This window comes from Lotus japonicus, chromosome 2 (genome assembly GCF_012489685.1).
Source record: "Lotus japonicus ecotype B-129 chromosome 2, LjGifu_v1.2".
Classification (NCBI taxonomy): Eukaryota; Viridiplantae; Streptophyta; class Magnoliopsida; order Fabales; family Fabaceae; genus Lotus; species Lotus japonicus.
The window spans coordinates 71,275,831-71,300,451 of record NC_080042.1 but is presented as its reverse complement, the minus strand read 5'-3'; the positions used below and the strand labels follow the sequence as shown (position 1 = coordinate 71,300,451).

Genomic DNA, 24,621 nt, shown 5'->3' with positions numbered 1-24,621 from the left:
TGGCAAATAAGTTGAAGATATCATTAACAGACCAGAAACCATTTTTTGAATACCAATAGACTTCTCATGGCCAGCTCAACCAGAACCTCTAATAAAAGGATTTCATATACATGTAGTTAAAAACAAAGTTGCCCTAATAATGAACTTCTTAGATGACAAAAGTGAAAGATAATTTGAAGCAGAAAAACGATTCAAAACATGGTTTGTTTTAAAATGATGCTTGGAATCAAAAGTGCTACATGGCGGATATTTGATAACACTGATTGGAGGATGTAGCGTGAGCTCCGAAAGCTATGAAGAGTAGCTCTACTCTTCAATTTGAACCACGTGGATTTTATATTAAACCTAGATGCTTCATGTGTTTCACTCTGTGGTTACCATATGCAATTCATTCAGTCTAGTGGATTTTATGTTTTAGTTAAGTAAAAACACTGGATTCTTGGAATAGACTGTAGAAACCCCTTGTGGAATGTCTATTTTCTTAAAATAAATTTGTAGAGTTCCTATACGAAGTTCTTTTAAAGCAATTTGTATAATGAAGACTTTAAAAAACAAAGCAACAAGTATCATCTTTAAAAGCCAAATTCTGTATTTATGCCAAATATTATAGGTCATGTGTTTCTGTGCAGCAGCAAATCTAGCCCAAACAGATCACTACTACGATCAAAAGACATCAAATGAACCATCAGGATTCAGAACCTTGATATTAGTGTTGGAACAATCCATGCTACTACTATCAAGTGGATAACTTACATAGAAATATCATAGAAATGGGTGGAGTGAGGAACACAATTAGCTTTACAAAAATTATAGTCCAACAAAGTAACAAGTAATCTCAGAGCTCTTCATTGACTATGGCTTTCACACTTACTGTGTATTCCATCTTGAGTTCTTACCTATTCCTCCAATGAAATTAAATACAAACAGGTTTCCAGAATACTGTATAAGATCCTTCCATAATCGATTTCCTTGACAGTGAAAAATGTTTTCAAGGTCCTCGGTACCTGCGGAAACAAAGACAACCCTGAGGCTGATCATGAGGGATCATTCCTCCACCCTTTGAAGTGTCAATTGCTTCCAACATGGGCACCACTTCATCCATCTCTGGCCTCTTGTCAGGATTTGCATCCCAGCATCTTTTCATCACATTTGCCAGAGAGCTTGGACAACAACGCGGAATCTCTGGTCTCAGATTCTGCAGTTCCATAGAAATTTTTTAATTACAATAAGAACAGTATGTTGGGAGGTATCAGTGTCAAATAATGCTGGTAAAGCCACTTAATACATTTCATATACCTGTCGCACGACGGCTGATGTTACTTCTGAGAAGCTAAGGTCAGGATATGGCATGTCACAGCAGTATATCTCCCATAAGCATATGCCAAAACTGTACACATCACATTTTCTATTGTACGGATTACCATTTAGTACCTGCTCAATTTCTTCAGATAAGGTTAATATACCAATATCTAAAATCTGAAACCATTTAAACAAAACATGAACTACTATGCAAAGCCAAGCTACCTATAATTGATTCTATCATTCTAAAATACGCAGAGTAGATGAGAGTGAATGGAAGTATGGAACCTGCCCAGTTCTTCCAGTAATTATGTACCAAAACCAACACGGATGGAAATAATGTGATGATTATGTGGAAACAGTTTCTTGCTTTCCTTTCTCCACATAGTATAAATTCTATCTATATTCATCTTTTTTGGTAAATTTCCCCTGTATTTTTAAGAGCATAATATTCATCCTAGTTCTTTTACAATCAGGTAGGCTATAGAGCATGCCATGTGACAAGAAAGTGAAGAAGAAAGAGTGGTTACTAACATAGCCATAGGCTAGCGGTTTCAAGATCTTATGCGAGTAGAGGAAATGACTAGATATTAATAGGTGCTTGAAAAAAACCCAGAATATGAATACACAAGAAATGTACTTTTAATGGAATTGAAGCATGCACCTCAGGAGCCATGTAACCGAGGGTTCCGGTTTCCCCAGTCATGTCATGAGGATTGGATGCCTCAATACGAGCTACACCAAAATCGGCTATTTTCAACATTCGTGTCTTGTCGAGAAGCATATTTTCTGTTTTAACATCTCTGTGAACAATCTTCTTCATGTGGAGATAACTCAACCTATAAAGTAAATAATAAAAGTTCTCAGGCTAAGAAAGAATGATAATCAAATTAAAACTTGTGACACAGATTAGGGCATATGGATTGGACCCTCTTGCAAGGTCAAGAGCCAGTTGAACCACCACTTTAAAAGCCAGCTTCCTTCTCCGGTTTTTAATGAGATAAGACTTCAGTGCACCCCCAGGACAATATTCAACAACTACACAACAAACATTACTCGGCATGCCTATATGACCATTTTCCGTTTGTATCTGTAGATCTGATGTTCCGATTGTTGCCCCAAGAAACTGCATAATAGACATAGTAGGTGTGAATAAGAAAATTATGACATAAATACCAGAAGGTTATCCTAATGCTAGAAATTTCCTTCCGCCCCAAGTGCTTTAAACTTGCCTAAGATAGTTCAAATACATGTAATAATTTCCCCTTTCCTTGTTTGTTTATTTATGTACTTTGTGTTATAATCTTATTTGATTCATAGTAGAAAATGACGGGACGTGACACTGTCATTGTAGGCCAGTGTTGTTAATTGCATTGCGGAAAATAGCGGAAAGCCGAAAATCCGCTATATCAAACCCTATGAGCGGAAAATAGCGGTGAGCCCTCAGAGTGTTACGCTAAAGCGCCGGAATATCTGCTATTTCACAACACTGCCTAAGCTATTTGAATGTTCCACAATACAAGGTAAAGGGGTGACATGGTTAACAAGAAGAAAAGAATGAAGACCTAAGCATAAGAAAAGAATGAAGACCTAAATATTACCTTGGTTACATTAGGATGGTCAAGCTTGTGCCAAACAGCAACTTCTTGTGTAAAAGCTGCTCTCAGTGACGCTATTTCAGCATCTGATCGGTGGCCCTCTTCCCCCCAATCAAGGAGCTTAACTGAGAAAACAAAATGAAAGATAAATTGCTTGGAATTGAATCAGCTGGAGAGCATGTATTCACAAGTTACTTTAACCTGCTCATTCATTAGAAGTTCAGTAGAAAGGCTGCAGAGTTAAAAAGTGTACAATCCAGGAACTGTTAATCTAATCATGTTCAACACGTCATGATTGCATAGAAAACAAAAAAGGGAACTACTATCATTGATCACTTTAAGAAGAACATTTAATGAATTACGAATGTAGGCAGGAAACATAATAACCACACATTGCAAGTCAACAACTTCAATTAATTTTATTTTTATTTTGAATTGTTATACCATTAGTAAGATCAGGTGCACATCAGTCACAAACAAGAAACACATGAAAGTTCAAAAAAGAAAAGAAAATAATATTAAAGTTCATGCAATTAACTGTCAAGTCAACTGGATCTTGTGAAGTCTAGAAAAAAGAAAAGAATGAGAAGCAAAGTAACTCAATCTTGTGAATCACGGATTTTGTAAATCTCAGATCTGCAAAGTTACAATGCTGCTCCGGCCAATAAACAATCAATAAAATAACCAAAAGCTATCAACTTAGATGGTTTGTTTAAGAACTCAAGGAGATAAAAGACAGTATAATGTAGACTCTTGTCCAACTCTATTTACTTATAAAAAGAGCAGAAATTGTTGTTTTGACTGCAAAGCTATAAGTTGAAGAACCAGCAAAAGCAGCAGATCTGTTAGCCAAGAAAGACATATGTAACATGTTACACTAAAACATCTGTTTTAACAAACTCCTTATAACACCTAGTTGTACTTCCGTTGAAAGTTAAGACCTCAAATGAATAGGGATAACACATAAATTTGAGATAAGGTACTTCTTGTCTTTGAAATATTGGCATTTGCAAGAAAGAAGGCTTAGCAACCCATGAAACATGTTTCCCATTTCAGGAAGAGGAGACAAGTAGGAAACATTTTCACATTATGCAACAGTCTCAGTTGAAAACACCAACCAGTACATGAGCTTCCCCAAGTGAACAAAACTGCCTCTAGCATAAGTTGCATAAGTATATAGTACTAAACAAAAGAGGTAATGATAAAACTGTGCATACTCTATCTAAAAACAGTTAAAACACTCCAACAGTAGATTAATCCAAAGAGAGAGAGTGTGAGTGTGTACCTGCAACATCTTGGCCATCATAAATCCCACGGTGAACAGTGCCAAAAGTGCCACGAGCAATGACAGACTTGATGATGAGCTTAGAAGGATCAATCTCCCATTCTTGCCTGCTCCTTGCAGACCTTCCTCCTCCACCACCTCCTCCAACCTCATCATCTTCCTTCTCCTTGTTCTTCTCCATGGTCCATGCTCTACTCAGATGCCTCTGAAGCTGCTCATCCAAGCTCTTCAGATCTATCTGATCCGCTCTCACATACCCACCACCACCTCCACTCTCACTCTTCCTCATTTTTCCACCAAACTCAAAACTCACCAAACCCCACTATGGATTTTGACTCAGAAGAACCATGAAATGATGAAAAGAGATTAACTTTGGGTTCAAGTTAATGTTTTGAGCAGTTTTTCTTAAGTGGGTCTTCTCTGTCTGTCTTCTTCTAGTACTGCTGCTACTGCAGGTGGTGAAGCTAGTGTGGGTCATAAATGTAATGGAAAATGGTGGCTGTGTCTGTCTACAAGAACATGTATATATTATTATCACTCTCAGAACCTCTCTCTCTCTCTCTCTCTCTCTCTCTCAATCATCCATGTGGGCACATGGATTTTGCCTGAACACGACGTGTGTTTCTGACCACTTTGGTCTCCTACTTTGAAGTCCTTCATCACCTTCTAATTTATTGAAACCAAAGATCTCTTTTCTGCATCTGTGGCTGTACCTGATTGGCTGTTGTTTGGTGGTTTTTATTTTTTTTCCCTCCCTTTTTTCAACTTCCTTTATGGCAGTCACGCCCATTGTAAACTTTGCCATCTCTTTCAGGCTTTGGCCTGGTTGGGCTTTATCAATAGGTGATCATGCAAACAGTTAAAGGGTGTCAAACCATGATTAAAGAATTGGATAAACAGCCTCACTCAGATGACTCAAACACTTCATAGGATCATAGATTTTATTGGGTGAATTCATAAGATTATAATTGGAAGTATGTTTGACCTTCATATGTACCGACAACATTTTTGTGTTGTTGCATTGTTCTTTAAGTGGTGATTCAAGGATAACTTTTCGGTGTTCAGTCATTTATGGTAGTATTAGACCGTCACAAAATAGAAAATTAAAAAAAAAGGTTTAGAGGTAGTGTAAAATCGCCACAAACACTCAATGTCGTAAAGTTTACATACTTGTAGTGTGTGTGTGTGTTTTTTTTTTCTAGTTACTAGTTGCAATCTATAAGTAATTTTAATGACTTAAGCTGAATCTAACTAATAATAATCACATGTATTGTGATTTGTGAGGAGTGTAAAAGTTGTGTTTCTATACACACATGCTCAGGTTTACGTTGCGGTTGTAATCACGGTCACGGTCGCTAACTCGCTATTGTGTCATGAAATTGCAGTTAAAATACAGGTTGATATGATTGTAATTGTCATCACAATGTAGATGTAAAGATTCCAAAACTCGTTATGCTACAATAGCAAATTATTCCAACATACAATTTTGACACTCGTATACATTTCAATAACAGATAATTATATTTTAAGATTTATTATAGAATTGAAAACTACTACCATATAAATTATAGGGTTAAATATGTTTTTAGTCCCTATAAAATAGGGGTGAACTGAATTTGATTCCTCCAAAAAAAAATTTCAAAGCTTTTAGTCCTCAACAATTACAATAAGTGAAGTTAGTCTTTATCATACTTTTTGTGGCGGGTTTCATGCATTAGCGGCAATTTTACCGCTTATTCTTGGTTTTAGTGGCGGTTTAAAAAGACACAAAATGAACCGAGCACTAATTTCACTCATTTCATTAATGTTGGAGACTAAAAGCTATGAAATTTGTTTAGAGGAATCAAATCCAATTCACTTTATTTTATTGGGACTAAAAAGATATTTAAACCTAAATTATACATAAATATATTATTGATTTGATTTTTTTAATATGTTTTTTATGCCTCAAAATTAATGCTAGAATACTTTTGAAATTTATAAAAATGGGAATTATTTTATTATAAATTTACTACTATTTAATAATAATAATAATTCAACAATTGGATTAATAAAAATCATATTCTATCTTGTATTATTAAGGGCTGTTCACCATTGTTACTTCATCCCTCACACATATGTATAAACTTCACAGGTAGACTTATTTTTTAATTGGAATTATTGCATTCCCTTTGAAATTATTGATATTTATTTTAGGGATGAGATTATTTTGAGGAAACTATGAGTGTGGAATACTAATTGAGGCAAGACTAGCTAATTAGAGGAGCCTCCCTTGGATGTTGTTCCTCTTCTCGCGGATGACTACCGTGACACTCTTTTCTTGAGGCGCTAGTATTGTAGTCTTTTTGTTTTTCTTTAAGCCGTTTTGTACCAAAAAAAAATGATCAAGGAAACAAAACAGCAATAAAATATCAATGATATTCAAATGGATAATAAAACAGAGAGTAACATAGTGGTGCATTTGCAATAATCTTTATTTGCTGGCTAATATAAAAAGTCCTACTTAGACAATAATAATGTATGCATTCAGGTGACAACAAGCAAATTGATTATTACTTCTTCCTCTTGCACTCATCATTCAAAATGTCAAATGTATTCTCATAGTTTGTTTTCCCTTATGGTCTTTTTTCTTACTGTGTTTAGCCATCAATGCCATAATAAAGGAAGAAGAGTTCTTTTTGCCGAAAGAGAATTTCACTAAGAAGCTTTAATAGGTTATGAATCTGGGGAAGGTTACATCTGAAGTACTTTGATGTATATAAAGCAAGGGAAAAAAAAAATTAAAGAAGCAAACTGAGAATTTTAGCCACTGAATGTGTTCATTAATTCTATGTTACTTATTCTTCTCGATTGGGGAGAAAGGTTGCTCTTTACAATTTAGCATTCTATATATAGCTCAAGGACGTCTCAAAAAAAAAAGTATGTCTCAACTCTCAAAAGAACTTGGTGGTGCAATGCAGAATCAAACTAATTTATGGATTAGTGACCATAGTTGTTTACATAAGCTAGAGCCATCATATTTGATTGAAAACTAGAATATATAGATGGATGAACTAAAACCAATGATTTAATTTGAAATCATTTCCCCTTATAGATGCCTTTAATTTATAAATGATCGATTAAGTTTGGTTAGTCGGTGTGTAACACTTTGGAATCGTGGAATAAAAAACATAACAGATCAGATTGGTATAATTCAGAATACAACCTTCCCTTGATATGTCTTCAAAAAAACATTAGAATATCTTACTCAATTAGTGATAGCCATTTTAAATCCCCGAAGAAAATAAAGAAAATGCTTGTTGATTGGTGCTGTTGAGCACTATTCTCAAGTGCAAATGTCAAGTTTGGTGTGATTTCAAAAAAGGTTTATAAAATTCATCCTTTTAAATTAGAAATTTGGTTACTTAAAAAATGTTAGGCCACTGAAGTTTTTGGTCTATATTTGAAAATCTAATGTACCACCGTTTAAACCACTATGATGATGATCTAGTGGGAGGCAAGCTAAACCCCCGTAAGAATGAGAAACAAGTTCAAACCCCGGAAAAGACATTAGTTGGAAGGGACTATCACAGGAAATTGAAGGATTGACACCCATTAAAAACAAAATAATGTACCACCATTTGAAGCATGATAATAAGCCGTAAATATGATAATCACTAATATCAAATATGATCAACATCACAAATTGTAATTACAATTTGTAAATTTGAAAAACTCAACATTCATATTCATGTGACAAGCCTCATGTCTATCAATTTCTATACAAATCAAATTTTAAAAAAAAAGTTAAAAGGAAACTTGCAGTTTTAGGCATTAACTTTGCAATGAATTAAAGTGTAAGTAGCATGGTTGTTTCCATGTTGATATGCACAATGCTTGCCCGTGAAAGCCTACTTTCTCACTTCAATGTGACACAGAAAGATGTCTCAACCGACTCAAAAATCACGAGGCCAAGTTTCAGCTGAATCGCAAAATACTAGATATTTCATCAAGTGCTATCAGTAGTAATAACTAGTAAACCCGTGATCTCAAACAGGCACGACTATCAGAAACAAAAACAAAACAACAAAGACCCATCCCGACACACACAATGCAACAAAAAAAAAGGGTGCGAGAAAAAAGAAAAAGTATATATCATTGAAAAAAAATTCATCATCGGTGATGTAGTTATGAAAGATGTTAAGATCTTAAGATAAGCACTGCAGTCTATGGCTTCTATGCCCTCAGAACCACAAACTTTCATGGTCACAAGACACACATGCAGTAAGATTTTCAACCACAAGGAAGGAGTCAATAATGTAATCCAACAATATTTCCTTACGCTGTGTTCATAGAAATCCCGGAATCAGTTTTATCCAATAATTTTGAGTCGTAAACTAGCTGAAGTAAAAGGACATTCATAACTATAAACCAAACTTAGTAGTAATGGTAGAGATGCACAACTAATCAGACCTATGGCGCATCATTTTCACCCATGCAAACTTGAGCAGGTTTCAGGAATCATCAAATCAAACAAAATTTGGGAGCATTTGCAAAGTAAAAACTGCAAATTAGCAATGACAAAAAAAAGATTGCACCCGCTGACAATTACAGCTAACCACCGAAACAATTAATTGCTATACATGTAATAGGTTGTTCTTGTATAGTAAACACTATAGTCTATTACAGACTCCAGAGTTGTGGCATTCGTTTCTGGTGTGGAATTAACACCACCTTTAATACAAAACAGCTGCTATTGACTCAAACTATATTCAACTGTGTAAAATATATGTACTTGTATACTTCGATAAGAAGGAAAAGAAGTCTCTTACGAACAAAAAGAGAGCCCAGAAAAGTAGCAATACAGCTCTTATGTACAGCTTACTTATTGTATCGACGCTTCTTCTTGTCTGGTGTTGCATGCACCTGAGCCTTGATCCCGTACATTTTTAATTGAAAATTTTCAAAAGCCTCTGAAATTGCTTCAACCTATAGGATTTTCAAAGCAGAAGGTTAGCAAGCTTGTTCTGAACGAATAAAGACAAGAAAATTGGGATTAGATTTAAGTCCACTAACCAGTTCTGGCTTTTTGGAGTACACCCTAACTATCATATCTTGATAATATGTAGGCAGCAAGTGGCTTATGCGATCATCAGGTATTGTAAATTTTTCGTCACTATCATAGTCCTGAATAGATTATTGAACCCATTAGAGAAATATAGTAAACATCAAAGTATAAATCTTCATTTTTTCCTACCACGCTGTAGAACTGATAAACTGGCTCACTCATCATCAACATAGCCCTCAAAATCAGGATTGACATACAGAAAATTTTCTTACCATTTTTGTTAATGAAGTGATATTATTTCTCACATATTGCCAAACTATATTGCACTATTGTTCCCAGGGCATAATTTTGATAGAAATTTCGTTCTCAATTAGATAAAACCAAACACCAATTAAGAGCAACCAAAACGCACCCACAGAGACACAAACATTAATTTTTCCTGTAATTTTCAACAAAGGCAGCCAAGTACTAGCTGGATAACCAAATTTCAAATTAATGTATATACTGACAGAAGTACAAAAAAAAGGGAATGAACACGATCTAATTATCTAGGAAGAATCATTTAAAAACTACAACAGGTCAAACTGCTCATCATTAGAGGTTTTGCTAGTTCAGAAAGAAGACATAATCCCCTAATACAATATAGACACCGCAAAACCAATTAAAATATAAGAAGCTTATTAATCAGATATTATGATATAAGGTTCATAGTTGTACCTTGAAAAAGTGGATGCTGCCACAAAAACATGCACCAGAAGAGAGAAGAAAAGAATATTTTAATATATGATATTAGGAAGTTAAAACAAACAGAAAGTATTAGTCAGCATGTATAGCCATTCTTTATTGAATACCTCTGCAGAGGATTATCCTTTCCACGAGTCAAATCAATTTTAACATTACAAACCGCTACATCCTCCTCTTTCAGAGTAACTCCGCCACTCTTCTGTAAATAGTATTACATGGAAAACAATATGGAGTTCCTGATTGAACCTTGGCAATAATCAAAAGTAAATGCAAATACGAAGGTTTAAAAAGATTAAGGACCTGGGAACAAACAATATCCTGGGCGGTGACTTTCTTAAAATTGTCCATTATATCCCTTGGTACAGCATACTCGTTACAAAACTGCAAGACAATATAAAATAGAACCTCCTGAGCATCGGCAACACTAAATAATAACAATTGAGTAGACAAGAAAAAACTCGGCTATGTTGTGGCATAGCCAGTCCTAAGCTCGGATAAAGGAGAAGGGTTCTGTTAGGCCTATGGCAGGCAACGTAAAAATGACCGTATTTTTAATATGGATCAAGTGAACCATATAGCCGACCTCACTTAGTGACATAAGGCTTTTGTTAAGTATTACGAGTAGACAAGAAAAATGTTAGTTACACAAATTTCGAAAGTTGTAGGTAAATTTAGATGCAGCCAGATGACATTTTGAGCTTAACAGATTTCGAAATTATCACTACCCAATAGATAATTACTGCATGCAACTATTATTCATACAAAATAACTAGTGAGAACATGCCTGGTACAGATCCCTCCTTCGAATGCGGAGGATCAAATCCCTAGCTTCCTTTAGTTCTGGACATGGAGCTGTCTCAATGGTTTTAACTATTGTGTCATCCAGCTGCATTTTTCAGAGAAAAAAATATTTATGATTCGAGAGAGCATTTTAAAATGTTTTTAATACAAGTTTATTTGGATGAAGCCCTCAGAACCTTCCAATATTCAGAAGGATTATGAATGTGAGATGAAATCTCCAAATAATCATTTGCTTGAACAAGTGCATCAACCACCATAAGCTCTATTGCCTGGAAACATCAAGATGACATTAGAAACAATAAAAGCCAAGAAAGGATTGTTTGCATATGTTAAAGAGATGAAAAAGGAAAATAAAAGAAAAGGCAAGGATAACTACTCCATACCTTCACTTTTGGATGCATATAAACTGTTCTATACAGATCAGCACGAGTGGCAAATAACTTGTGGACGGTGAGATCTAGTAAATTACACAGCCAGACACAAGAGACAATCAGAAACATAAAATTGAAGAAGAAAAGCATCAAAATATGTTTGACACAAACACTAACAGTCTTTAGCACGATAGCAAATCTCATCATCCAAAACCCGCATGGTCTCCAGTAACCTGTAAGTATATTACAATTTAAGATGTTAAGAGTGATATATAACCTCTATGTATACCTTTAGTTGCTAGGAAAAATTCTTCAAAGTGACATTGATAAGAAAAAATTATTTTGGAGAAATTCATGCAACCTTTGAAATTCAAAGTTGCATCCCAGACCACAAGCTCGACAGTCACGAGCTATATAATCAAATCTGTAAATCAATAGTTTCCGCAAAGCATTACAATATAGCATAAACTCAGATGCACAAACACCTAAAGAATACATTAAAGAGACAGGATAGAAAAGCAGTACAAACCAGATTTGACTGTTCAAATTTTATCTATTTACTTACTTGTCAACATCAATTCCATTTCGTCCATTTGCAACAATATCATACAAGAAACCTTTCTCACTTGAGCTCTAAATAACCAACAAATGGAAAAAAAGAGAGAAAGAGAGAGAGTAAGAGACAGAGGTTGGTAATAAATACCTATGATAAGAATAAACAAAACTGGTTGACAATTCAAAAAAAGAACCAATCTTACCCTGGGAAGAGCAATTTCAGAGCTCGCTAGTATCATCTCCTGCCAAATAATCACCCATTAGGATAAAGATGCAAACCTATTCCTCAGTTTTGTTTATCTGAGTGATGCAACATGCTAATATGCTTACTTTTACATGCAAAAGTAGAAGCTCTTTCAATATAGAATATCATAACTAGCACAGCGAATGTACGGGTAAATGTATCTAGACGACCTTCTATTGAACAGAGAGCTACCATGGCTATCTGCATCAGTTTTCAACATTTTACATATCCAATGTATTAATTCAAAAAACCTCAAATGCTTCTAAACCTAATAGTTTTTTAAAAGTTCACTTCAACTAAGCACTCAGTCTCTTATACTGACAACTTTATCAACTAATTTACATCAAAGTTAATGCAAATGATGCTTGAGAAGTGATATTTAGGAATTTAAGATACTTGATATAAAACAGGCAAAGTTAATTGGAAATAGTATTTTTACCTTGACTCTTTTTAACATCTGAGAGTCAATATCAATATGGTGTTCATCAACTATATAATCAACCATATTGACTGACATTGGTTCATGTGACCTACAAAGTACAAAATAAGAGACATTGTATTATAAAGATCACAATACATTTTAAGGAAAAACATATAAAACATACATATCTCTTTAAGGATTTTAGAAACAGAAGAAAAATGTCTCTATAACATGACGAGAAAAAAATGCAGACAAAAATTAAATGATTTACATCATTAAAGTCAAGAGTATATAAAAATAAAAAAATAAATACCAATGACAATTGCTGACAACTTGTGGAAGAAACTCTCTTTCAAACAAGTGACTGAAAGGGCCATGTCCCACATCATGCAGAAGTCCTAAAAAAGAAATGACGACATCAGTAATAATTAAAAAAATTAATTGAATTAAAATCATGAGTACTTCTAAGAAAAAAATTGTACCTGCAAGTTTCACTGTTTGAATATCAAATCTATCAATATCAAGCTCTCCCTGTTAGATCGGAGACACGCATATGAGGATCCCATAAAAACACATTATTATTTCAAAGGGTAATAAATTGATAACATCTAAAATGTGTATACTTGATAACTTTTAAGCTTTTCAACACATTGACCAGCAAGCCAATACACTCCAAGAGAATGCTCAAATCTTGAATGCACAGCACCTGGGTAAACCATGTGTGTAATACCTGATACATGAAACAAAATGATCTATAGGAATAGGAGAGATCATACAACTAAAAATTCAAAAGTCATATCAAGCCATGCGTGCATTAGAGGCATAATGGTGTCTGAGGCAGTTTTAAATATTAGAGTATATACAAACAATCCTCCTTCCAAACTTCATAGGTAACATAAAAAATAGATATAAACAACTTAAAAATCAAAATAAGCCTAGTATTTTCTGAGTGATCTGGCATAAATGCATAAAATGGTATTTCATTTAAGTTTCTATAAAACTCAATTATGTGTGCTTCCGCTCATCTTACAAAACAGGTATATAATAATAATAATAATTACCAAGCAAATACATGAACATACAATTTTACATCATGTAATTATACTTAAAAAAACACGCGCACACACAAATAATAATTTAAACTATGTAATAATAACCGAAACGCACATGACTGTATGGCCATATTTGTGCAATTAGAAGCTTGTGGTAAAGTAAGCACAGTTTCACTAAATTGTGAAGCTATACTCTTGAACTTCAGTTGCACTTTATTTGCTAAAAACGAAAGGACTATACAAGATTATATTAGTTCAATGTTTGATTTCAAAAATGATATTAATAAACTAAGATATTAGATATAACATAAAAAATCATTAGTTACTTAATAAACCAAGGGAAAACTTTTTGACCAACAGCAGAACACAATCCAAAGGTAAAGCATAACATTTTTTTCCTCTCCCTCCCATGCAACAAGTCCCAAATTTCAATTATCTCTTTCTGATATTAGTTCATCCTTTACTTTCAAATTTGTCTCTTTCACAACAAATATCGAACTGCAATCTGTCATATTTTCACCAGCATATGTACTTTTATTCTGGCAAGAAATACTGCATGGCTTCAGTTCTGCTAAGATACATTTGACAAACCCAAATAAGCATCACCATGCACAATAGTTTATTCTTCAGTTCTCAATCTGCCACAAATGTCAGACTGGGAAACACAGTGAAGTTTGCAAGATCTGTGGCAGCTTTGAGGACTAAAGAATAAACTATTGTGTAATGGTGATGCTTATTTGGGTTTGTCAAATGTATCTTAGCAGAACTGACATCTGACCTTGCATCACCATTGCAAACTTCCATCTCTTTTGCGCTTGTTGTCTAGTCAAACAAAGCTTCAAAGAGAATTTCCAGTGACATAATTAATGAACGACTTTAAAATGTGAAAAACTTGCGCTGTGTCTTTTTAACGCAAAAACAAACACTGCATAGTACAAAAGGTATTTTCGTAAATTTCACATTATTTTAAAGTACTTATGCATAACAAACAACATAATGACAAAGAGCTGTGTTATGACTTGTGACTCAATTACTTCTCCTGTGCTACTCTACTTAATATGTTCATCAAGGTGCATCAAATGCATCCTTAGGTTGTAGGCAGGTTAGAACAAGAAAGAAATAAATAGCTTCAATTCTATGTTCAGTACATATTAAAAGCAGAACAAAGATGGACATAAAATATATAAAGTGGAGAGGGTGGTGGAACCAAAGAGAACAAAACATAATAGGTTGTTTCATTCCATTCTATCTTTGTGCCAAATTCAACCTTAGTGTCATTTCAATATCAAAGCTAACCATAAAATGAGTTCAAATAAAGCATTCAAAACAAAAAAAAACACCACTCTAACAAACTGCAAATCTTGTTTTACATCACAAATGCAGATTACTCTTTTTCCTGCCAGTATAACTCATTATTAGTATGTCCAGAAAGGAGTGTAAGATTTCCATGAGACATGACAAATTCATGCGTACAAATAAAAAACTTTTAATTAATGATGAATATTTAATGATCATTAAAAGTATCTTCTTCTGGTGTCTCTTAGATTGAACTTCAACATCAAATTCTTATACTTCTTAAATATTTGAAATCTCAAAGGAGAAAATATATTTCCATGCACCAGTTGAGGAATTTACAAAGCCAAACAAAATCTTCAAGCCTAAAGGAGAAACACAGGTCTGATTAAAACAAAATGACAAAGTTGTATTCAAACTGTCTTTTAGGAATGATCTATATAGGTAAGTATAAGTAGTATAGTAATTATTCTAATTATTATATGAAATTTTTATCATAATATCTTGAAATTATATAATGATCACTGATTAGTGATTGACTTATTTAAAGATTTAGAAATGTTAGTCTTTTTATAAGATTTAGGCTTATATGTCTATTAAAATAGATCTATGACTTGTACAAAAAAAGAAAGATAGATCTATGGCCTATTTAAATACATTATTATGAGGTAGACTTTAAGCTTTCAAGTCATTAAAAACAATTTGTCCTCAGGTTTGAAAAGCAAGTCATGCTAAGACCTTAGAAAGCCTAACCTATATAGTTCAACCAATTTCCATCCCTACATATAAATCACAAGATAAATAAAAATGCAAAATGCTATAAAACGTAATTAACAATAACTCTTCAAGTGCATTTCAATTCCATAGTAGCTTCAAAAGGACTTGCAGACATTCATTGAACTAATAGCACATTTGGATGAGTTATGAAGCTCTCAAATCAAAATTGAATTTGTGTTCATACTTGAGCAGAAGTAATGACAAGTAACCTATGCATTTGTACTGAAAATTCAAAATAAAAGTTTCCAGACATACATCACTTTGCTTCAAACTCAATTTTAACCTAAATCAATCTCAAAAAGTAAAGTTCATCCAAGCACAATTTCACAAACGCTAAGTCGAATCCAAACAGAGACTAAACGAATATTAACTCACCGAGTTGTTTCAACTCGCGAAGCCTGCAAATGCAATAAACCAAAACCAAAACCAAAATCAACAAATCAACTAACAGGAAAAGATTGACGAAGTGACCTAACAAGTAGAGTAACAAAAAGTTTCTTCACCTCTGAAACTGCTCAGTATCTATGAACTTCAAGCTCAACTGCAAAACCGAACAATCAAAACGAGAAACAAAGAAATGAAATTAGCATTGTGACATAGTAGAAACTTTCTTTCAAACTGTAGAATTCAATGCATGAAGAGAAGCACGAAATTCGAAAAATGAATCGATTTATGGTTGATGAAATTACAGGATCGAGGAAAATGTTGCCGTGGACGTTGTCGTGAACATGCTTGCAGAGCCGCGGGTCTCGGACGGAAGCGGCGTCGCGCGGTGGCGGAGGAAGAGAACCGTCGCCGTTGGCACACGCTACCATGCTTTCTTTCTCTCTGGATAGCGGTTACTCGGAGAAGAAACGATTCAGTTCAGGTTTGGGTACTTGCTTTTTCTCTTGTGCAGTCCCTATTTATAAGCTTCAAATTTAAAAATAATAAGTACGCATTTTTTATAATTGATATTTATTTTGGAAAAATAGCACATTCTTTAGAAAATAAATATGAAAAATAGCACATTCTCTAGAAAATAAATATGTGCAGTGCTATATGGTACGACAGGATGTGAGATGAAAGTGCACGAGCAGCAGTTAGTGGCGGTTTAAGTTGTGGTGCCAAAAAAAACCCAAGGTTTACACATTTCTGGCGGTTTAAAACCGCCAGAAACGGCCTTGTGCTCCAATCGTGCTTAGATCCTCGTGCTCTCCATCATTATCCAAAATATATTTTGGGCATGCACTGTGTTTTCCAATAAACTCAATAAACATTTATGAGATAAGTGTGTATTCTTTAATTTATTGTTAAAGTGCAAGAAAAAAGAGTGTTTGGTTGTATCAAGTATCCAACAGCGACACATTAGGTGAGTAGATCTCTCTCAACAAACTTTTTTCTATACATATCAATTAGTGATCACCGCCTAAGGATCAAATTCTGAACGAAATGCTTAAGGAGTCCAACTATTTATTGAAAAAAATAGAGTTTTATATTTTAAAAAGAATTTCGTTATTTATTATAGTGATAAAAATTATGGTTATTCCAAGTAAATAGGAATATACCATACTAATGGTTTTGGCGAGACCATAATTACTATTTACTAACCAGGATTCAACTGAAACTAATCATTATTACTACTACAATTTGTGTGGTTACATAATTTTCATTCACACCATGTAACCTCTTGAGTCTAGCTGTTACTTATAACAAACAATGGTTTTAATTAATTGAGTATTATTCATCATTCATGTTTTCATTTCACTTGCATTCGCTTACATCCTTTTTTATTTTCATTTCATTATTTATCATATCTTTCACTTATTTTCCTACATCATAATTCACACATAATATGTTTCATATGTGAACGAAACTTTATAACTTGCTCCTTTTTTTCTCTAAATTTTAACCGTCTATTAAATTTACTCTATTTCTCAATTTTCAGGTCTCGTTTTTGTCCTATTTTTTGTTTACTTTTATTCGTTTTGAAATTTATTGGGTTATAAAATGCCATTTAATTTCGATGAAATTTTCATTTGGCCGGAGAGTTGTCGAAACAGAGAAGTGGGATATCTGGAATATTCTTACAATTATTGAATGTTTTTCTAACACATCACAATTATTGAATGTGGTGTACTCATGACGTAACTGCTTTTTTTTTGGACAAGTAACGTAACTGTAGAAAATGATAAAGTTGAAGCAATTCATAGGGCTCAAAGCCTCAAACATGTGACCTTTCAGGTGCCAGATTCTAATTCTGTTTTACTTCACTTGACTATGGTTGTGAGTTGTGACTGTGATTTATTTGGTACTTACTTTGAAGTGTTATAAAAAACAAAACAAAAAATTATAGTAAAATGAAAAAGGGCAACAAGTATCTCTCACTCTCGATCAGTTTTGTTTGTTTAATTAATCCATATACTTCTGACCTTTCGTATAGTTAAAAGAAAAATATTGAGTTGAAAACATTAAGATAAACGAATTATTTTTTTTTTTGTCAAAGATAAACGAATTTAAATATTATGTGTGAGCCGGTAGTGGGCTACCTCAACGTTTAGAAATAAGCCCAGAAGAGCTATTATCAGACCCAAGTGGATGAATAATTTTACATTTAAGTATTTCTTTTACTTTTTAGAATATTCTAAGTCGTGGGATTGTGCTACTTGTGCCATATGTATTAGTGTCCTTAGTCTATGCTAATTTTCCCTAAAACTCCTGTATTGGACCGTTGGATGAATTAATCATAAAATTGAAGTTGTTTTTCTTTCCTTTTTCATTCCAGTCCTATCAATTTAGAGCTTTCATCACTCTCACTTTTCTTTATTTATGCCTCCTACAGAAGAATCAGCTTTTTCACTTGAAGTGGTGTGGCTGCTGCCTGCTGCCATTGAGAAGTCGTCATCCTTGGCTTCCTGTTCTAGGAATGAACATTGAAGAAAGGTATAGTACCAAAGGGTAGAGAGATTGAGCTAGAGAGAGAGAGAATTAGAGAGTGAATGCTGAATTTCAAGTGTGTATTTCTCCAAATGAGCCAAAAGTCCCTTACAATTGATGACTACCTCCTATTTATAGGGCTTGGGCACTACCTATTGGGCTGGTTGGGCCTCCGGAGTTGAGGCCCAACCCAAGGCCAAGCTCTCGCTCTTTGGCGAGCTAACCCCTGGGCGTTGCCCCTCTAAGGGCTCGCCCAGTCCACAAGTCCACAAGACACCGAGCGCGAAGTATGAGAGCTGAGTGTGTCTTTTAAATGTCTTTACATGTATCCCATAATACACCGGGATCTAAGCTGCCAACATGGCTTGAGAAAGAATAAGTAAACTATATCGCCAACATGGCGTAAATGAAAGGAAACAAGCATTTTTGGTCTTGGTGATCAACCCAAACCGGCGAGTCTACAAGTCCACAAGCGGCGAGAGCGATCGCTTCATACCGGCGAGTCCACAAGCCCACAAACGGCGAGAGCGATCACTCCGTACCGGCAATTGGTTGGAGTAGGTGAGCGATCATTCCCCGATGAGAAAGGTGGCGAGTATTGACCAGGTACTGATCACCCCAGTGTCGGCTGGCGATGTCCCTGGCGAGCGACTAAACTTTAATGCTAGTATTACTTGTTAGGCGGTGGCGTTTCCTTCAAATCCTTAACTGCTCCACGTGACTCGTCAGTTACATCAGTTTTCCTCTTTCTCCGGAACCGTCACTTCACTTTTCATAACTGTCCCATCGTGCACAGTAAACCCCATCACACGCGCTCCACTTCCCCAAAAACCATCATGACTTCCAACCTTCCCCACGTGTCCAACACGCGTCACCCTTCCAACTTCTCCCCCCTGCCTATAAAAACCCTTCTTCCCTACAATCACCCCTTTCCGAGACCGCTTTTTACCTCCCTTATTGCCTACCAAGCTCCTTCTTCCAACTTCCGCTCCGGTGCCGTTGCCTACCACCCCTTCCGCTACCCACTCTACACATCCTTCTCCGGTGAGTCCTCCTTCCCTTACTTCTGCATTATATCTCAACTCATCCTTTTCCCCTTTCCTCATTTGGCCATAGAAGATGGCTTCAAACCCTAACTCCCCTAATCACTTTTCCTCTTCTTCCGGGAGTGATCCCGACTCTACCGCGGCCGGCGGTCTCCGCTTAGAGGTCTCAGAGATCCCTCAATATAGATTAAAAACTTTCTCAACCCTGCCCCCTCCAGTCCAAATAGCGCCCTCACACGAGGCCATTGACCAACCTTCCGTCTTCCAGGATAGGGAAACTATCGTGGAATTGTTAAGTAGCCTTGGTGGTTTATCTGATGATGACGAGATAAACGCCAAGCTCCGGATTTGGCCCTGTAGCCCTGAAGTTCGCCCCTGGCTTCACCGGGCCGACGGCGATGTAAAGGGATCTCATTTCTTTTTTACTTATGAGTATATGTTCAGCGAGCTTGGAGTCAGACTTCCTTTTTCGCCCTTTGTACAAACCGTTCTCCGTGATATCAACGCGGTTCCTTGCCAACTTCACCTCAATGCCTGGGCCTTCATCCGGTGTTTTGAGATTGATAAGCGCATAATTGATGCACTTTATGTGTGTCTTTCTAAGCTTCATTATATACATTCTTGTGCTTAATTGTTATAACTTAGCCATGTTTTGACCATTAGTGTTTATTTGGATTATTCATGGAAAAGTGCTTAATTCTACACTTTTAGTTTCTGTGACTGTTTTGCTAGAACAGGTTGAATCGGGAGCTACAAATATCCAAATTATGTCATTGGAAAGATAACTCGAAGCCCTACAACTTTCATGTTCAGCATAATTCAAGAATCAGCCTCAAACTTGGTCAGAATGTCCTTGCAAAGTTGCTGTCGCTAATCCTGCGAGTCTGGAACAGTCTGCACTAAAATGATCATATCGCTACAGAACTCCGAATTAGGATCCGATTGAAGGCCTGCGAAGCTGACTTAAAGAGCTACAACTCTCATGTTTACCTCAATTGAAGATTCAGACTTCTTGTGTGACCCGCGAATGCCTGATTGTTCAGCAGCTTACTCCTTTATGTGGGCCCGATTTTGTGAAGATTTAGAAAAGATTTAGATAACAAAGATTGTTACTTGATGAACAAGTTTATTTATTAGTATAAATAAGTGAGTTTAGGCTTTTGTTAGACACCACCACCTCACCACATCTCACCATCACCTCCTCCACCTTCTCCTAATATCTCTCTCCATCTTTTCTACTATGAGTTGCTAAACTCCATAGTTAGTCTTAGGATTTTTAATATTCTTGTGTTTGCAAACTTGAGGTTCTGTTCTTAATGCAAATTTCTTTCTTTATTAATTCTTTTCATCTCTATTTCTGATCTAGGGTTTGCTTAATTCCTTAGGTTTAGGAATAAGAGTTGGTGCATGTTCGCTTAGTTCATGTTAGTTCGTAACTGTTTCTTAATCGCTTAGTTTAGGAAACTGTGAATTAATTTCCGCTTAGTTAATTAGTTCTCACGAATTAGGGAATTGATAAGGAAGAATTAATCTTTTGTAACCAATGAAGGTTTGTTGCACTTGAATGTTATAATCCGATGACTAACGTTTTCTCTCTTCTGTCTAGTCTATTTAGTTATTGCTTTGTTACTTTTCAATCCAATCAATCAACCCCTTTTAGGTTTCTTGTTTTACTCTAATATCAATTAATAATTTATCAAGTCCTTGTGAGATCGATCCTGGTGTTCATCACCTTGTACTGCATTCAAAGCAGAATATTTTGGCACGCACCCGCGACAGTGCGTTCGTCAAATTGGCGCCGTTGCCGGGGACTTCGGTGATTATTAATTGTTTTTAGAGTATTTTTTTTATTTTTTTTTGTTTTATTTATTTTATTTTCGTTTTTATAAAAAAAAAACAAAAAAAAGGGCTAGCGGTTAGGATTAGATTTTTTATTTATTAGATTTTTTTTATTTAATAGATTGTTGGTTGTTTTTATTTCATATCTATATCTAATATATCTATCTCATATCTTTTATCTCTATCTCCTATCTTCTAATTCTTTTTCCTATCTTCTATTTTTAGATCACTATCCTTTTTTTTTTCTATATCTTTCCTCTCTTCTATATTAGTTTGTTATCTTTTCTATCTTCTTTCCCTTTAATATCATTCTTATTATTAATATTTGCTATTCTTTGTTTTTTTATATACGTTGCTAACATTTTTTTTTTCAGAGCAATATGAAGCACATCAAGCCCAGTTTTGCCCAGGAGTGCCAAATGCTAAGTGTGGGGGTATTTGATAAGCGCATAATTGTTATAACTTAGCCATGTTTTGACCATTAGTGTTTATTTGGATTATTCATGGAAAAGTGCTTAATTCTACACTTTTAGTTTCTGTGACTGTTTTGCTAGAACAGGTTGAATCGGGAGCTACAAATATCCAAATTGGGCGCATAATATGTCATTGGAAAGATAACTCGAAGCCCTACAACTTGCATGTTCATCATAATTCAAGAATCAGCCTCAAACTTGGTCATAATGTCCTTGCAAAGTTGCTGTCGCTAATCCTGCGAGTCTGGAACAGTCTGCACTAAAATGATCATATCTTGAGCTACAGAACTCCGAATTAGGATCCGATTGAAGGCCCGCGAAGCTGACTTAAAGAGCTACAACTCTCATGTTTACCTCAATTGAAGATTCAGACTTCTTGTGGGACCCGCGAATGCCTGATTGTTCAGCAGCTTACTCCTTTATGTGGGCCCGATTTTGTGAAGATTTAGAAAAGATTTAAATAACAAAGATTGTTACTTGATGAACAAGTTTATTTATTAGTATAAATAAGTGAGTTTAGGCTTTTGTTAGACACCACCACCTCACCACATCTCACCATCACCTCCTCCACCTTCTCCTAATATCTCTCTCCATCTTTTCTACTATGAGTTGCTAAACTCCATAGTTAGTCTTAGGATTTTTAATATTCTTGTGTTTGCAAACTTGAGGTTCTGTTCTTAATGCAAATTTCTTTCTTTATTAATTCTTTTCATCTCTATTTCTGATCTAGGGTTTGCTTAATTCCTTAGGTTTAGGAATAAGAGTTGGTGCATGTTCGCTTAATTCATGTTAGTTCGTAACTGTTTCTTAATCGCTTAGTTTAGGAAACTGTGAATTAATTTCCGCTTAGTTAATTAGTTCTCACGAATTAGGGAATTGATAAGGAAGAATTAATCTTTTGTAACCAATGAAGGTTTGTTGCACTTGAATGTTATAATCCGATGACTAACGTTTTCTCTCTTCTGTCTAGTCTATTTAGTTATTGCTTTGTTACTTTTCAATCCAATCAATCAACCCCCTTTTAGGTTTCTTGTTTTACTCTAATATCAATTAATAATTTATCAAGTCCTTGTGAGATCGATCCTGGTGTTCATCACCTTGTACTGCATTCAAAGCAGAATACTTTGGCACGCACCCGCGACAGTGCGTTCGTCAGAGATCCTGTGCGCCGCGGTTGGCACCACCCCATCTCCCACCAGTTTCTTTTACCTCTACGATGTTGACGCCAAGTCCATAAAAAATAAAGGGTGGATTTCCTTAAAGGCCCGGGCTGGCCGTAAATGCTTAAATCCCCACAAAAGCAATGCCAAGTCCTCTTTTGCCCGGAGATACTTCCGCGTGGCGGTCCACCCCGCCTACCCAGAGGCCTTCACCCTTAGGGACGGGACTGCTCTTTTTCCCCTTTACTGGACAGAGAAGCCTAATGGGATTACCGATCCTTCAGAAGAATCTTTGTCTGTCAATGACAAAGCCTTTTTAAATCTCCTCGCCCCACTTCCTGTTCTTGACTGCTCAACAGTCCTCGAGGGTGCTCGCCTCTCGAGGACACCCAAATATCTAGGTCACCTATAGTTTACTCTTATCACCTTTATTTTCTTTCCCGTTTCTTATGTTGCTACTGACCTCCCCCTTCTCCTTTTTTAATGTTGCAGAAGATATGAATTTCACCAACGCTGAGCTCCTGAAGGCTCGCGAGAGGAGAATGGCTCGTTTTTCTCCAAAGTTCAACAACGAGGGCGATGGGAAAAAACGGGGCGGTGCTGAGAACCAAGCTGAGGGCGCCAAAGCCCCCAAGAGGAGAAAATTGGTCAAAGCCTCCTCCGTCGCCGGCTCTTCCAACCCTGGCGCTCAGCCCACCACTGCTGCAGCGTCTAAAGGCAAAAATGTTGCTGAAGCCTCCGTCGCCGCGGCTACCGAGCCAACCACCGTCCCAACTTCCATTTCTGCCAACGCAGGTGCGGCCGCTGCCTCTGCCGCCGAGTCCACTGCTGGCGCCACAGCCGCCTCCGCCGGTGCCACAACCACCTCTGCTGACCAGCCACCAGCCACTGACACAACCAACAACATTTCTCAATCCTCAGCTGTTGAGAAACTTGTCGCCGCCAATGCCACAAAAACTGCTGCGTCACCCGACACTCCTGTTGGGGAGAAAGAAAAAGAAAATGAAACCCCAAAGTCTCCCTCCCGCCAAGACGCACCTCCTAGCCCGCCCCCGGGCTCCATGCCTTCTCCGCCTCAACAAGGAGAAAAATCCTGTCCTGGCGCCGCCATTACCTCCAAAGCAGCCCGGATTGAGCAAGCTCCTGCGCCCGAGGGCAGTTCTTCAAGCTATTATAATATGCTTCCCAACGCCATTGCCATTGAACCTTCAGAATTCTTACTTACTGGCCTCAACCGTGACGCTATAGAAAAAGAAGTTTTGAGTCGGGGCATTAATGAAACCAAGGAGGAGACTCTTGCTTGTCTCTTACGCGCTGGGTGCATCTTTGCCCATGCGTTTGAAAATTTCAACGCCGCCACCGCCGAAGCTGAGTGGTTGAAGGCCGAGAGTGCTCAGCATCAAGAAGCCGCCGCTGCTTGGGAAAAACGCTTCGACAAACTAGCGACGCAGGCAGGAAAAGACAAAGTCCATGCCGACAAGTTGATTGGCTCGGCGGGAATTAAAATCGGCGAACTGGAGGATCAGCTGGCGTTGATGAAGGAAGAAGCGGATGATCTTGATGCAAGTCTTCAAGCTTGCAAAAAGGAAAAAGAGCAAGCTGAGAAGGACCTGATCGCCAGCGGCGAAGCGCTGGTTGCTAAGGAGTCAGAGCTCGCAATATTGCGCGCTGAGCTGGAGTTAGTGAAGAAGGCGCTGGCG

The 24,621-nt window shown here is 36.4% G+C and overlaps 2 protein-coding genes across 4 annotated transcripts; both read right to left on the bottom strand.

Annotated features, from left to right (window-relative positions):
- Nucleotides 1-564: 564 nt before the first annotated feature.
- LOC130739234 (serine/threonine-protein kinase STY13) lies at nt 565-4,830 on the bottom strand. 2 transcript variants are annotated; one of them, XM_057591487.1, is made up of 6 exons: nt 4,183-4,830; nt 2,901-3,022; nt 2,229-2,425; nt 1,940-2,138; nt 1,297-1,431; nt 565-1,195 (listed from the first exon to the last, which is right to left on the bottom strand). In XM_057591487.1, exons 1-6 carry the CDS (start codon nt 4,469-4,471, stop codon nt 989-991), a joined length of 1,149 nt encoding a protein of 382 aa, XP_057447470.1. In that variant the 5' UTR covers nt 4,472-4,830; the 3' UTR covers nt 565-988. The 2 variants fall into 2 exon arrangements, with proteins under 2 accessions (XP_057447470.1, XP_057447471.1); XM_057591488.1 differs by having other exon boundaries at nt 1,964-2,138; nt 4,183-4,828.
- A 3,909-nt stretch (nt 4,831-8,739) lies between these two features.
- LOC130739233 (uncharacterized) lies at nt 8,740-16,377 on the bottom strand. 2 transcript variants are annotated; one of them, XM_057591485.1, is made up of 19 exons: nt 16,177-16,377; nt 15,991-16,028; nt 15,863-15,885; nt 12,989-13,095; nt 12,848-12,896; nt 12,679-12,763; nt 12,384-12,474; nt 11,904-11,942; nt 11,711-11,778; nt 11,507-11,569; nt 11,323-11,378; nt 11,158-11,231; nt 10,951-11,043; nt 10,758-10,859; nt 10,274-10,354; nt 10,081-10,172; nt 9,947-9,962; nt 9,238-9,348; nt 8,740-9,150 (listed from the first exon to the last, which is right to left on the bottom strand). In XM_057591485.1, the coding sequence occupies exons 1-19, from the start codon at nt 16,300-16,302 to the stop codon at nt 9,043-9,045; spliced, it is 1,422 nt and encodes a 473-aa protein (XP_057447468.1). In that variant the 5' UTR covers nt 16,303-16,377; the 3' UTR covers nt 8,740-9,042. The 2 variants fall into 2 exon arrangements, with proteins under 2 accessions (XP_057447468.1, XP_057447469.1); XM_057591486.1 differs by having other exon boundaries at nt 12,989-13,071.
- Between the last annotated feature and the right edge of the window lie 8,244 nt (nt 16,378-24,621).